The sequence below is a fragment of the Ranitomeya variabilis genome, chromosome 3, assembly GCF_051348905.1.
Source record: "Ranitomeya variabilis isolate aRanVar5 chromosome 3, aRanVar5.hap1, whole genome shotgun sequence".
In the NCBI taxonomy this organism is placed as follows: domain Eukaryota; kingdom Metazoa; phylum Chordata; class Amphibia; order Anura; family Dendrobatidae; genus Ranitomeya; species Ranitomeya variabilis.
This window is the reverse complement of record NC_135234.1, coordinates 512,043,608-512,057,677: the sequence shown is the minus strand read 5'-3', so window position 1 is coordinate 512,057,677 and position 14,070 is coordinate 512,043,608. Positions and strand designations below refer to the sequence as shown.

At 47.2% G+C, this 14,070-nt stretch overlaps 1 protein-coding gene across 3 annotated transcripts in view; it reads left to right on the top strand.

The window, feature by feature from the left end:
• The window catches only part of GTPBP6 (GTP binding protein 6), a 59,437-nt gene that overhangs the window by 7,436 nt on the left and 37,931 nt on the right, over positions 1-14,070 (top strand). For all 3 annotated transcript variants that reach the window (XM_077296909.1, XM_077296910.1, XM_077296911.1), the window contains exon 5: positions 5,343-5,413. In XM_077296909.1, the coding sequence (XP_077153024.1) occupies positions 5,343-5,413 (71 nt within the window). The remainder of the gene's footprint in view (positions 1-5,342; positions 5,414-14,070) is intronic.

Sequence of the window (14,070 nt, the reverse complement as noted above, 5' to 3'; positions counted from 1 at the left end):
TAAGATACAAATATTTACCAGTCAATATCCTATCCTTATGCTGTTAAATGGACTCTCTGCTGTAGTCAGTCATGGGGTTAAACCAGTAAAAAAACACCAGCATACTCACTTCTGCACACTGCTCCGATGGTCTCTTCTGGGTTGGAAGCAGTGATGTCCCCCTCCAGCATTGACTTGACTGATGATCGGTACTTCTAGGCTGATAGACCCTCAAAGCCACAGTGCTAAAGCAGGGATTGGAGTCTAGGGGTATGTATGCCATCTTTTATTGTTTTAACCCCATGACTATTCACAGGGAGAGCCACCTACTGAGCGCAGAACCCCTCTAATGAAAATCTGTCAGCCCCAAAATGCATTTTAAACTAGCTGTACAGTGAAACGGGGAACTTGGCCCCTATAAAAATCCATACCAGCACTGTGCATTTTATTGGTACAATGCTTGAGAATATTACTTTTAATGCCATTAAGAGAACTTTGGTGTTCTCTTGGTGTGATCAATGGCTCAGTATACTGTTATATCCCGTTAATTAGCATTTTGTGGACTTACTTCACTCCATTTTCGATTGACAGCATTTGCTTGCCCTGCTAAAGTACTGCTTGAATTCAACCGACATGTCTGTGTGGGTGGATACGTTCCTCCTGACTTCCTCTTTGCGGTTGCAGCTTGCTACTCTGATATTCTTGAAAGTGTATACACCTATCAAAGGACTGAACATCACTTCTAAACAGAATACTGGTCTGAACAGGTTCAAACTAAGAGTAGCCTTCTCCATAAATAACTAACAAAGATGCACTCTGTAGCGCTATAGCATGTAAACATAAAATTGGAATAGCATTACTGCTCTAGAAAATAGAAAAAAACAAAGATACTTGACTCATAAATTGGCCGATTCATGTATGCCCAGCAACAACGACAAGGCGATCTTCTTTGCTGGGGACCTAACCTAATGTGTTTCTTCTCCTGGGCAGCTAGCCTACATTTATATGGGTAGGTAGGATCCTTCTGTGATTAAAATAGGCTGATGGGTGGAGTGCTAAGTCAGAGAGCTTATGTGTACAAATATCAAAAGACTGACCCTCCCTTCGAAATAGAATACTGGTCTGAACAGATGCATACTAATTGTAGCCATCTGCATACATAACTAACACAATTGCACTCTGTAATGCTATAGCATGCTGGGCTTACAAGGATTGGCCAATTTATGTGCTCAGTATCTTCATTTGTTCCTATTTTCTAGAGCAGTAATGCAATTCCAGTTTTAGATATTTCATGTTTTACATGCTATAGCTTTTACAGAGTGCAATTTTATTTGTTAGTTCTACCAGAAAGTGTAGTTAGCCAGCTGTTTCATAGAGGAGTCAGAGAAGGCCAACAAGCCCATTTATACTGTATAGGCTCCAGCACTAGGCATGCTGCAAATTTAGACTTGTGTATGTGTAATATGTCCCCTGTCCTGCCTGAGCCCCATCCTGGTGTATACAGTGGCTTGCAAAAGTATTCAACCCAACCTACACTTCCTTGACATTTTTTGTGTTTTTCTACCTCATAACCAGGAATTTTATCTATTTTTTTTTTTTTTTTTTTTTTTTTTGAGGGTTTGCATCCGACCTTGTAAAGAAAATGCCTGCAACTGTGAGCACTTACTTTTCTTTTTATTGTGAAGCAAACAACAAAGTAGGCAAAATAACTGAAAACGTCAGTGTGCATAACTATTCACACCCCCTAAAATTAGTACTTTGTAGAGCCTCCTTTTGCGGCAATAATTTCTGCAAGTCGTTTGAGGTAAATCTCTATGAGCTTTCCACTGGGATTTTTGCCAATTTCACGAGGCAAAACTGCTCCAGCTCCTTCAGTTAGATGTTCTTTGCTGGTGAACAGCAATCTTCAAGTCTGACCACAGATTCTCAGTTGGATTCAGGTCTTTGACTAGGCCACTCCAAAACATTTACATGTTTCCCCTTTAAAGTACTCGAATGTGGCTTTAGCAGTATGCTTTGGGTCATTGCGTTGTTGGAAGGTGAATCTCCGTCCCAGTCTCAAATCGCTGACATTCTTGATCAAAACTTGTTTGTCTATCCTGTATTTTGCATCATCAATGTTCCCCCTCAACTCAGACCATTTTCCCTGTCCCTGCTGATGAAAAACATCCTCAGCATGATGCTGCCACCACCATGTTACACTGTGAGGATGGTGTTCTTGGAGTCATAAGCTGTGTTGGTTTGGCGCCAGACATAGCGTTTATTTTGGTGGCCAAAAAGTTCAAATTTGTTCTCATCTGAACACAGCACCTTCCTCCATCGGTTTGGTCTCCCACTTGTCTTTTGACAAACTCAAAATGAGCCTTACAAATTTTGTGTATGTACAGACTTTTTCTGCCCACGTTTCCATAATGGGCACCTCTATGGAGTGTATGGCTTATTGTGGTCGTATGGAAAGATATTCCAGTCTCTGCTTCGGAACTGCAACTTTTTCAGTGTTACCTTTTGGTCTTTGTGCTCTCTGATTAATGCCTTTCTTGCACGGGCTGAGAGTTTTGGTGGGCAGCCCTCTCTTGGCAGATTTGTTGTAGCACCGTGTTCTTTCCATTTGATGATAATAGATTTGATGGTGCTTTGGGGGATTGTCAGAGATTGAGATTATTGTTTTATAACCCAACCCTGACTTGTACTTCTCAACAACTTTGTCCCTGACTTGTTTGGAGATCTCTTTGGTCTTCATGGTGTTTGGTTACTGGTGCTTCTTGATTAGTGGTGTTGCAGCCTCTGTGGCCTTTCAGAAAAGGTGTATATATACTGACAGACCATGTGACACTTAGTTTGCAAACAGGTGGTCTTCCTTTTACTAAGCATGTGACTTATGAAGGTATTTGCTTGCACCACAAATTTTTAGCAGCTTCATAGCAAGCGGGATGAATACATATGCACATGCCAATTTTTAATTATTTGATCCCATACATTTCATTTATGCCTATATTTTTCTTCACTTAATTACACTATTCTTTTGCTGATGCCTTGCACACAAATCTGATTTACAAAAACATTTAAACACAGGTTGTGGTGTAACAAAATGGGTTATAAATGATATCCTCCTAACACTCATGAAACCCCATACCTCGCTCCCCAACCTCTATTCATTGCTTTTAAAATTCAGCCAATTATCAGAGCATAAAACAAATACAACTAAAACTGAATCCCTTCCACTTGACATAAATGACTCCCATGTAGATAATCTCCAGAGTAACTTTAAATACCACTGGCGCACCACCTCTCAAATATCTAAGAATCAATCGCACAACCTCGTACTCCACTCTATACGAGAACAATTTCCCTCCACTATATAAAGAAATGCTATCCTTATTGACATTATGGAAATTACCCCCTCTCACTATTTGGATGCATCTCGGCATTAAAAATGACCTCTCCCAAAACTTTTATATCTTTTTGAGACTTTACCCATATCGGTCTCACTCCCAGGATTTATGTGCTTTTCAGGCAGTCATTTTAAATTTCATATGGGCAGGAAGGCGTCATAGAATTCCGAAGTCGGTTATGTTGTTTATTATTATTGGGCATCGCACCTCCGCCCGATCTCATTGTGGTCATCTACACCTGCCTATACGAAATAAATGGAGATTGAAAAGTTATGGTTATCCCCAGCTCGCCCCAATTCCCTGATCTGGAATGAGGCTTACAGTCTTCCTTCAATAGACCTATTACTTCCAATGGTGCACACTAGAAATATATGGAGGGTTGCCTTTAAAAAAAAAATTCAATCTGGCATCACCGAACTCCGCTCTTCTTTTTTCATTCGAATTTCCCTGAAAGTCTGAGCCACTCAATGACCGGGGTATGGACTGGTTTGTTTAACTTTGCTGACAGCCAACTATAAAACCCAAATTTTACTTTCCTATGATGAGCTGAAAAAAAAAGTTCTCTCTCCATTCTTTCGTTATTCCAATTCATTAAGATTAGGCATTACTCCATGGTCTGCAGACCTCCATTCCTACTTCCTTAGAGAGACTATGCAATAATACTTCAACAACAAAAGGTTTAATATCTAGTATTTACAATATTGTACAGACTCCAGACACAGATTCCTTAGACACTCCTATATGCTCAAATGGGAGGAATACCTGGGTAAAACAGTAGAGTGGAGAAATAATTGGGCCAGAGTAGCCAAGACTGCATCTTGTATTTCACACAAAGGATTTTGTACTGGTTTTCATTATCTCTGGTAACACATGCCTGAATTTTTACATAAAATGAACCCTTCTATTCCTCCCCTTTGCTGGTGGTGCGCCATTTGTAGAGGTTCTATTTTTCTTATTTTTTGGGACTGCCCTATAAACCGTTTTGGGTGAAAGTCCAACTCCTCACTAAGCAAGTTTTCAAAGTAGATGTCTCTAGATCCTCAGCTCTTTCTATTAAATATTTTCTGAGTCCATATCCAAGAGATCCGTTAGACTGCAATCCAGCAGCGTGCTGTTGTACTGCCCACCACTGGAAGCAAACCTCTCCACCTTCCCAACTAGATCTATATTCTCGCATGAAGGATGTCAGGAATTTTGAGTACCGGGCAGCCCTTAATGGCTATAATGTAGAGAGATTTAACCTTATTTGGTTTCCTTGGGATTTATTTTGGGCCATGTTAAATATGACCTCTATGAGATGGATAACAATGGGTCAGACGTTCTATATCATTCTCCCCTCTATTTTTCCCTTGTCAAGAGTTTGTTTGTTTGTTCATTCATGAGCTTTTCCACTTTATATTATTTATATACTTGAAAATGTTTAACTGAAAAGTTGAAGTATTATTATAGAACAATATTGGTTGAAAATTTTAAATTTTTTAGTTTTCTTGAAAATTGAAAAAATGTTTTCAATAAAGTACAATTTAAAAAAAAAAAAGACATGCAAGCTAAATTTAGGAATTCAGGCAGCGCTCACTCTAGGCAAGCGTGCACTGTCAATCCGAAGTGAAGGAAATGCTAACTGAGGTGGGAATAACTGTGCACTGAGCCCCCGGCCATGCCACGGACCCACTGAAGCACATGAATTAGACACTGTACAGTTAAAATGTAAAGGACTGGTAAGTCCCCTTATCAACTTGCAACTTGTTTAATATGTATTTTGAAGGTGACACTCTGATTAGCCATGTTTAGCCTTATCTTAGCTTATATATTTAATAGTAAAAATTCTATTTCCTTTTTGTATTTTTTTGATGCACAATAAGTTTGATATTCGTACTTACCACTTACAAAAACTGTTTTGAATCTAAATTAATTTATTATGCCCTTCTTTTTTATTTCTTGAAAAAGTTTATTGTGGAATATCTCCCACAGGACTAGACTTAAGAATGAAACGGCTCACTTAGACCAGCAGGGTGGTGGATCTCGATATATCATGGGATCAGGTATGCACACCCTAAATCATGTAAATTATTCTGCTCAAGGTTGTAGTGGTGTTTTTCTAACTTTGCATTCTGAAAGCTAGAACTTTTTATTTTTTCTCTTAACATCCAAAAGTAGCCACCATTTTGGAGAACATGGCCCTGATTCATAATTTGCTTTTCTTTCTCGCCTCATTGGGGGACACGGGTAACCATGGGTGTATGCTGCTGTCACTAGGAGGCTGACACTATGCAAATAAAGAAGAAGTAACTCCTCCCCAGCAGTGTACACCCTCCGACAGGCACCAGGCAACTCAGTTTTTGCTTAGTGTCTGTAGGAGGCGGACCTAGATCTAACCCCAGATCCGTATTTCTTTTACAGGGATTTGTTGTGTTTTTTAACCTTTTCCCCTTACTCTTTCAGATACTTTTCCTCAGGGTAACAGGGTGCAGTTTTCTCACCCTGTTTTCCCCACTTTGAGCGACCGAGAGAGCAGTGTGGTATTACCCACATCACACCCTCTCGGACCCGCTGGGCAGGACTTCGTCCCCCGTCACCCATTCGGGTGTTCAGGGTGACTTTCTTCCTCCGTGGCCAGTCCTGCCCGTTTCCCCTCCTCATTTTGATAGGGGAGTGGGCTGCAGCACCGCTGTTTTCAGGCGCCGGGATATGCTATCGCTGCAGGCTGGCTTTACCTTTCCCTCCTTTTCACTTAAACTGCGGGCGCGCGCGCCGCCATTTTTTCCTTCCCAGCTTTTTTCTTCTCCTGCGCTCAGCACACGCCCCCTGGTGGCGCCCGGCATTAAAGCGGCCAGAAGTTCAGCGATCGTGGGGGCGTTTCTTATGCATTCCCCCTTCGGCGCTTGTGCACGCCCACAGCGTCGCACTGTCTCAGCGCTCTTTTCGGCTACTTCCTGCTCCCTGTCAGCGTCTGCTCACCGCGTGGACAGAGGAATCTCGGGGGCACACAGGCAGACTCCTGCGGCTACCACTGTCGCTGTCCTTCAGCAGGGTCAGCGCTACTACTTACTCCTCCCGGCAGTACTTCTCCGCTCCTGGACAAGGTAATATCTCTACCTATGTCTGACCCCACTCCGGCCTTTGCCATTACGGCCATCCATTACGCCTGCGCTCACTGTAAGAAAAAGTGGGCCTCAGGTCAGCCTTCTCCTTTCTGCCCGTCCTGCGTTCCTCCCACCATGTCTGTCCCTCAGGAAGCTCCTAGGTCTCGGGATGAGTGCACCCCCCCCCTCCCCCGGAGTGGGCTGTTGCTATGTCTCAATCAGTGTCAGACCTGACTAAGGTGTCTCAGTCCCTGGTCCAGGCACTTGAACGTATCCCGCTTCTGTCTAATGCCACCAGTGCCACGAACGCCTCCCACGGCAATTCGCTCGCACCTGTCCAAGACCCTCACAGAGGCCGACCGGACAAAAGAGACAGAAAAAGGACCTTATCTAGATCCTCTTTCAGTTCCCTGGAACACATCGGGTTTCCCCTATCTGCCCGTTCTCCCTCCTCGCAGGCGGACGTCGGGTCTGACCTATCCTCTCAGTCGGACTCTGACGCAGATCAGACTTCCGGAACACAGTAGATGGTCGATAGCCTTATTTCAGCTATTATTCAGACGCTGGAACTTAAGGAGGATGAGGCAAGCTCTCAGGACATCTCCGTTGCGTTTAAACGGATTAAACGTCCCTCTAGAGTTTTTCCTAATCACAGGGAGTTTGACAACACTACCTCTACATACTGGAAAAACCCTGGTAAGACGTGGTTCAGACGTGTTATACCCTTTTCACTCCAACCTTGTCTCCAAATGGTCCGAGTCTCCTAAGGTCGACCCGCCCGTATCCAGGTTATCCTCGCAGACGGTTCTGTCTATCCCGGACGCGGCTTCCCTTAAGGACCCCACGGACAGGCAAATCGAGGCATTAGCAAAATCGGCATTTGAGGCTTCCGGAGCCTCCCTTTGCCCTAGTTTCGCCTCGTCCTGGGTAGCCAAGGCTGTGTCAGCCTGGGCTAAAAGGGGTATTTTGGCCTCTGCTCCTGCTGAGGAACTGTCTGATTTGGCGGATCAGATTTCTCTTGCAGGAAAATACCTCATGAATGCCTCCCTTGATGCAGCGGCCTGCTCCACCAGGGCTAACAGCAACATTGTGGCCATTCGCCGGATTCTCTGGCTGAAAGCGTGGAACGCTGATCCCGCTTCTAAAAAATCCCTCACTGGTCTACCCTTCCAGGGTTCTAGACTCTTCGGCACGCAGCTGGATCAAGTGATCTCAGACGCTACGGATGGTAAGAGTACCTCCTTACCCCAGTCCAAGCCAAAATGTACCTTCAACAGGAGGAGCCCCCAGTCCTTTCGGTCCTTTTCCTCCGCAGGAAACCTCAATCAGGACCGCTCTTCCTCACAAGGAGACCGGAGGAAGCCTTCTTTCAGGCCTCCTCCGCGCTGGAGAGCCAAGAGCCACCCCGCAAAATCATCTGGATCTCGGGGCCACAGGTTTTCTAATAAATGATGGGTCGCCCCCACCTGGAAATCCCTCCAGGGTGGGAGGCCGGCTTCTTCTGTTCTCAGAAGTTTGGCTATCGGTAGTCGACAACGCCGGGGTCAGGGAGATCGTCACGTCCGGCTACAAAATAGAATTTTCTTCACCCGCGGGAAGTCGTTTCCTACTCTCTCGTCCTCTCAAACAGCCCTCTCATCTCCCAGGACTTCTCCAGGCTGTCGATTCGCTCCTCGCCTCAGGAGTCGTAGTTCCGGTGCCTTATCCAGAGCGGTTTTCGGGTTTTTACTCAAACCTGTTCGTGGTTCCAAAAAAGGACGGCTCTCTCCGTCCAATTTTGGACCTCAAGCGGTTGAACCGCCATCTCCGGATTCGGCGCTTCAGGATGGAATCTCTACACTCGGTGGTCGCGTCCTTGGAATCGGGGGAGTTTCTGTGTTCCGTGGACATCCGAGATGCGTACGTTCACGTTCCTATTTGCGTAAGGCATCAGAGATTCCTGCGGTTTGCGATCCAGGATCGTCATTACCAGTTCACGGCCCTCCCTTTCGGGCTGGCGTCTGCTCCCAGGGTCTTTACGAAGGTTATGGCAGCTGTCATGACCACTCTGCGTTCAAAAGGGATTTTGGTAATCCCATACCTCGACGACCTCCTGATCAAGGGTCTGTCCCATCGGGATTGCAGCCAGAGCCTCCAGCTTACTCTGGACACGCTTCTTCGCCTCGGCTGGATAATCAATTACCAGAAGTCTTCCTTGAGTCCAACTCAGCCTCTGGAGTTCCTGGGCATGGTGTTCGACACCTCTCAGGCTCAGGTCTTTCTCCCCAAGGAGAAGTTCCTTGCTCTTCGTCGGGTCAGAGCACGAATCCTCCGTCTCTCCGCCTCGCCATGAGAGTTCTGGGAGAAATGGTCGCTTCCATGGAAGCGGTCCCCTATGCCCAGTTTCACTCTCGTCCCCTCCAGCTGGCCCTTCTGTCGGCCTGGGACAGGAATCCACTTTCCCTAGACCGCCCGTTTTGCCTCTCTCCCAGAGTGAAACAGTCTCTCTCTTGGTGGACGCTGTCCACCTCCATTCTACGCGGGAGGTCATTTCTTCCTCCCCGCTGGCAGGTTATCACCACCGACGCCAGCCTCCAATTGCTCGTTGGATCCGTTCGGCGGTTCTGGAGGCATACCATGTCCAAGACAAACAGCCCCCTTCAGGGGTGAAGGCTCACTCTACCCGGGCTGTGGGAGCTTCCTGGGCAGTTCGTCACCAAGCTTCGGCCTCTCAGGTTTGCAAGGCCGCAACGTGGTCATCCATTCACACCTTTGTCAAATTCTACAAGGTGCATACTCAGGCTTCCGCGGACGCAAGCCTGGGTAGGAGGATACTGCAGGCGGCGGTTTCTCACCGGCCGACCTAACTCCTCTTTCTCCTTCGCCTCATTGGGGGACACAGACCATGGGGTGTATGCTGCTGCCACCAGGAGGCTGACACTAAGTATTACAAAGAAAGTTAGCTCCTCCCCTGCAGTATACACCCCCTCTGCTGGCTCCCAGCTAACCAGTTCTTGCTTAGTGTCCGTAGGAGGCACACGGACTGGTCTGTTATTCAGACCCAAAGAATCTTTTTACTTTTACCTTTTACCGGACGAAGGGGGCGACGGATTCTTTCATGTTCCGATCTCCCCCGAACCAACAACAGGCGAGCACGGGAGTTTCACCTCTCCGTATCCTCTCCTGCGACGTGGGAAGCCACTGCCTGAGCTGATTCTAGGGGCGACGGGCCCTTTCATGGGACCGATCTCCCCCCTCCCTTATCAGACGAGCACTGGAGTGTCACCTCCAGTATCCTCTTCTGCAGCCAGGCCTATTGCCGGACATTCAGCCCTGCCCACCAGGTTTTACCCTCGGCTGTTCAGAGGCACAATCCAGTGTGGCGTCCGAGCAGCCCCCACTGCACCACCACTATTAAGAGCGGATGGTACAAGGAGGCGGGCGGTTCCTCTCCTCCTCCCTAACAAACGGATGATGGATTGAGGTTTATCCCTACACCGTCCACGCTGCACAGAACAGCGCTGAAACCCACATCCGCGGCGGCTCCATGTCGGGACGCGCAACGATGGTGAGTGGATCCATCTTCAGAGGGATATCCATAAAGGCGCAGGCAGCCTCAGCCACTTTCCTGTGGCCCACCTCTCTGAGGTAACGCTCTGGCCGGCTACAAAAATTTAGCCCCTGGCTTCGGCCGATGTGTAGGCCGCATCCCGGAAGTCTCCTGTAACGCCCCGCTGGTGTCGCCCGCCTGCTACAGAAATTTAGGCCCCGGCTTGGGCCTATTCAGCATCGTGTCCGTCGCTCCGCCCCCCCGAGTTGGCGCTTCTCGCTCTCTGCGAGATTTTATCTACTCTGCAGCTCACAGTGGCCATCTTGGTCCACCCGGCCGGCTCACACTGAGGCAACGATTTTTAGCATTAAGGGGGCACAACCACTCTATTTCAAGGCATTAAACGCGCAAGTATTCTCCCTTCTTAAAGGCACATGTAGTATTGTCTGGTTTTAAAGGCGCATATCCAGTATTGTCTGTTCTTAAAGGCGCAGGTCCAGTATTGTCTGGTCTTAAAGGCGCATGACCAGTATTCTCTGTTCTTAAAGGCGCATGTCCAGTATTCTCTGTTCTTAAAGGCGCATGTCCAGTATTGTCTGGTCTTAAAGGCGCATGTCCTGTTTTGGCTGGTCTTAAAGGCGCATGACCAGTATTCTCTGTTCTTAAAGGCGCATGTCCAGTATTCTCTGTTCTTAAAGGCGCATGTCCAGTATTGTCTGGTCTTAAAGGCGCATGTCCTGTTTTGGCTGGTCTTAAAGTCGCATGTCCCGTATTGTCTGTTCTTAAAGGCGCAGGTCCAGTATTGTCTGGTCTTAAAGGCGCATGACCAGTATTCTCTGTTCTTAAAGGCGCATGTCCAGTATTCTCTGTTCTTAAAGGCGCATGTCCAGTATTGGCTGGTCGTAAAGGCGCAGGTCCAATATTGTCTGTTCTTAAGGGCGCATGTCCAGTATTGTCTGGTCTTAAAGGCGCATGTCTAGTATTGTCTGGTCTTAAAGGCACGTGACCAGTTTTCCCTGGTCTTAAAGGCGCATGGCCAGCATACCCTGGTCTTACGCACATGGCCAGTATGCCCTGGTCTTAAAGGCGCATGACCAGTATTCCTGGTCTTAACAACACGTAACCAGTATTCCCTGGTCTTAAAGACGCATGACCAGTACTTCTTGGTTTTAAGGGCACATGTCCAGTATTACCTGGTCTTAAAGGCACATGACCAGTACGACCTGGTTTTTAAGGGCACATGACCAGTATGCCCTGGTCTTAAGGGCACATGACCAGTACGACCTGGTTTTTAAGGGCACATGACCAGTATGACCTGGTTTTAAAGGCACATGACCAGTATGCCCTGGTCTTAAAGGAACATGACCAGTATGCCCTGGTCTTAAAGGCACGTGACCAATATGCCCTGGACTTAAAGACACATAACCAGTATGCCCTGGTCTTCAAAGCATATGACAAGTATGTCCTGGTTCTTAAAGGCACATGACCAGCATGCCCTCCTCCTAAAGGCACAAGACCAGTATACCCTGGTCTTAAAGACGCACGACCAGTATTCCCTAGTCTTAAAGGCGCATGACCAGTATTTACTGGTCTTAAGGGCACATCATCAATCCGAAGCTGGTCACCCTAACTGAGCTCTGGAGCCTTCGCCACTCATCCCCTAACCGCAACCCATGGTTTTCTCGGACCAAGAGATTGAATCCCTCTGTGAACCCTCTGTGGCTCGGAGTGCTCGCAGGACCCAGATACATGGTCCCTCTCCTACATGGGAGCGTCCGCTAGCAGGGGCCGCAAGTGTTCTAGAAAAACGTACAGGCGTCTGCAAAACGGAAGTTTTTCATTTCCTAATCTCTCCCCCATGATTTGTTGAGAACAACGCTGAATATGGATCGCATATTGCCTTGGATTGCAAGAGCTTCAGAAAAGGAGGGACTCTCCTATTTATACCATCAACAAATCGACGAGCAATTCACTGGGCAGAAGCCGCTAAGTAGGTTGCCATACCTGGTCTGATTTTTATGGGCGACGGGTCCTTTTAAGGGCACCGATTCCCCCCACATCTTCAACAGACGAACACATGCAGCGTCGCCTCCATGTATCCTCTTCTGCATCCAGGCCTAATGCCAAACAACCTGCCCTGTCCACCCGGGGACCTCAACTCTGGGGATGTACAGAGGCACACATCTTTGGCGTCCGAGCACCCCCCTTTGTATCAATTTAGGGGATGATGCAAGAAAGCGGACGATTCCTCTCCACGTCCCTGTTAACAGAATGGTGGATCGAAGGTTCCTAATTTTCTACTCTGCACGAAGATGGCAAGAGGCCTGCTGGTTGCAGCCCCGCATTCTGCCACTTGGCAGTCTAACCGGGTGGAATTTCTTGTGGTATACCTACCAGTATCCCTGCCCGATGTATCATCAATTAAAAAAACCACAGACGGTCGGATAGCAAATCTGGTTCGTTCCGTCTTGTGGCTTCGGGTTCAGCGCTCTACCCTTCTTTAGCGCCACATGATGTTGCTTGACCAATAGTCTCCTGGTCAGAGACCTTATCTACTTCAATTCAAATCAAATCTTCTGAGCGGGAGACTAACAAGGGATGGTATTTTTTCTACAGACCCATCCAGCAGTAGAAGCATTGTCCTGGACAGTCTAGATCTAAGAGATCTTGGTTTCACGAAGGAGAAAATGAAAAGTATGATCATTCCTGGACCTCAAACTTCTAACAACCTTTGACAAGGCCCTCCTTTTTCAGATGCAGTTCCTCCGCTCAGCCATTACTTCAACAAAAAAAACAAAAAAAAAAAGTGGAGTTTTCTGGCATCCATCGACATTCGGTTTTCTTACCCTCACATGCCTACTTTTTTCCCCTCTACAATTATCTCTTCTCCTTTCCATTCGCGAACAGCATTTTCAAGTCACGACCTTGCCCTTCAGCCTGGCTACCGCACCACAGTGGTCGCAACGCTCATAGCAGTTGTCATGTGCTTCTTGCACCCTAGAAACATGGTCGTCCTGCCCTACTCGGTCGACTTTCTAGCCGCTCTACAAGGACTACGCTAAGTCGTCTATATCACTTGCAATACCCTCTCACTTGGGCTAGCAGCTAAACTTAGACAAGTTTTTTCCTCATTCCCAGCCCAGCAGATCCTCTTTGACGATGATCCTGCACAAGAAGGATGGTAATTCTCTCTCTCGAGTCAAGGTCGTGGCCCTTCAACACGGAGCTTGTGCACTTGATCACTCATTCCCTCGGTTCATTCAATTAGCTAGGAGGGTTCTGAGCAATAAGACGAAAACGGAAGTAGTTTTCTTTTGCTCCACTCGTTTTCAGCAAGTCAATCAGGCTTTCAAAAGGTAGTCTCTAAGCTCCTTCCTCATCCAGAGCCTTCTTCTGGTCCAATGGTTATTAGGGATACCAATGCCCGTCTTCTTCTCCCGATCATTTCTCTGGGGATCCGAACAGTACGGCTAATCCTACAGCAGGTCCACTGCCCTTAGGCGGGTCAACCATCCGTCTTCAATTTGGATAATGCCACGGCTGTGCCATACATCAATCATCTCGCAGGTACCCACAGTCAAGCGCCATGGCCGAGGTACCTCGCACTCTCTGATGGGCCGAGATCTATCATTCGGTGATCTCAACAGTACATGTCCCTGGAGTAGAACACTGGGCGGCTGACATATTCAGCCGTCAGGGTTTTCTCCTCAAGTGAGTGGGAACTTCACTCGGAAGTCTTCCTTCACATCTGCCTTCACTGGAGTACTCCAGATGTAGGTCGGATGGCGTCCAAGCTGAACGCCTATGTACTCCAGTTCATGGTTTGGCTTCAAGATCCAAGTCCATCGCAGTGCATGCTCCGTTTCTTCCACGGTACCAATTTCCATAACTCCTCTTCCACTACGTCTTGAGATCTTTTTGGAAGCAGAAAAGGCCCCCAGTGATCCCGGGAGACCCGCACTGACCATGTCAGGTTTTCTCGCTTGCGGTACTAGTATTTCTCCGTCTTATTTCGTCAAAACTGGAAATATGGACCTTCTCGCAGGGAGCCTTCACCTGTAGTTCTTCCCTACCGCGTACCGTTAGA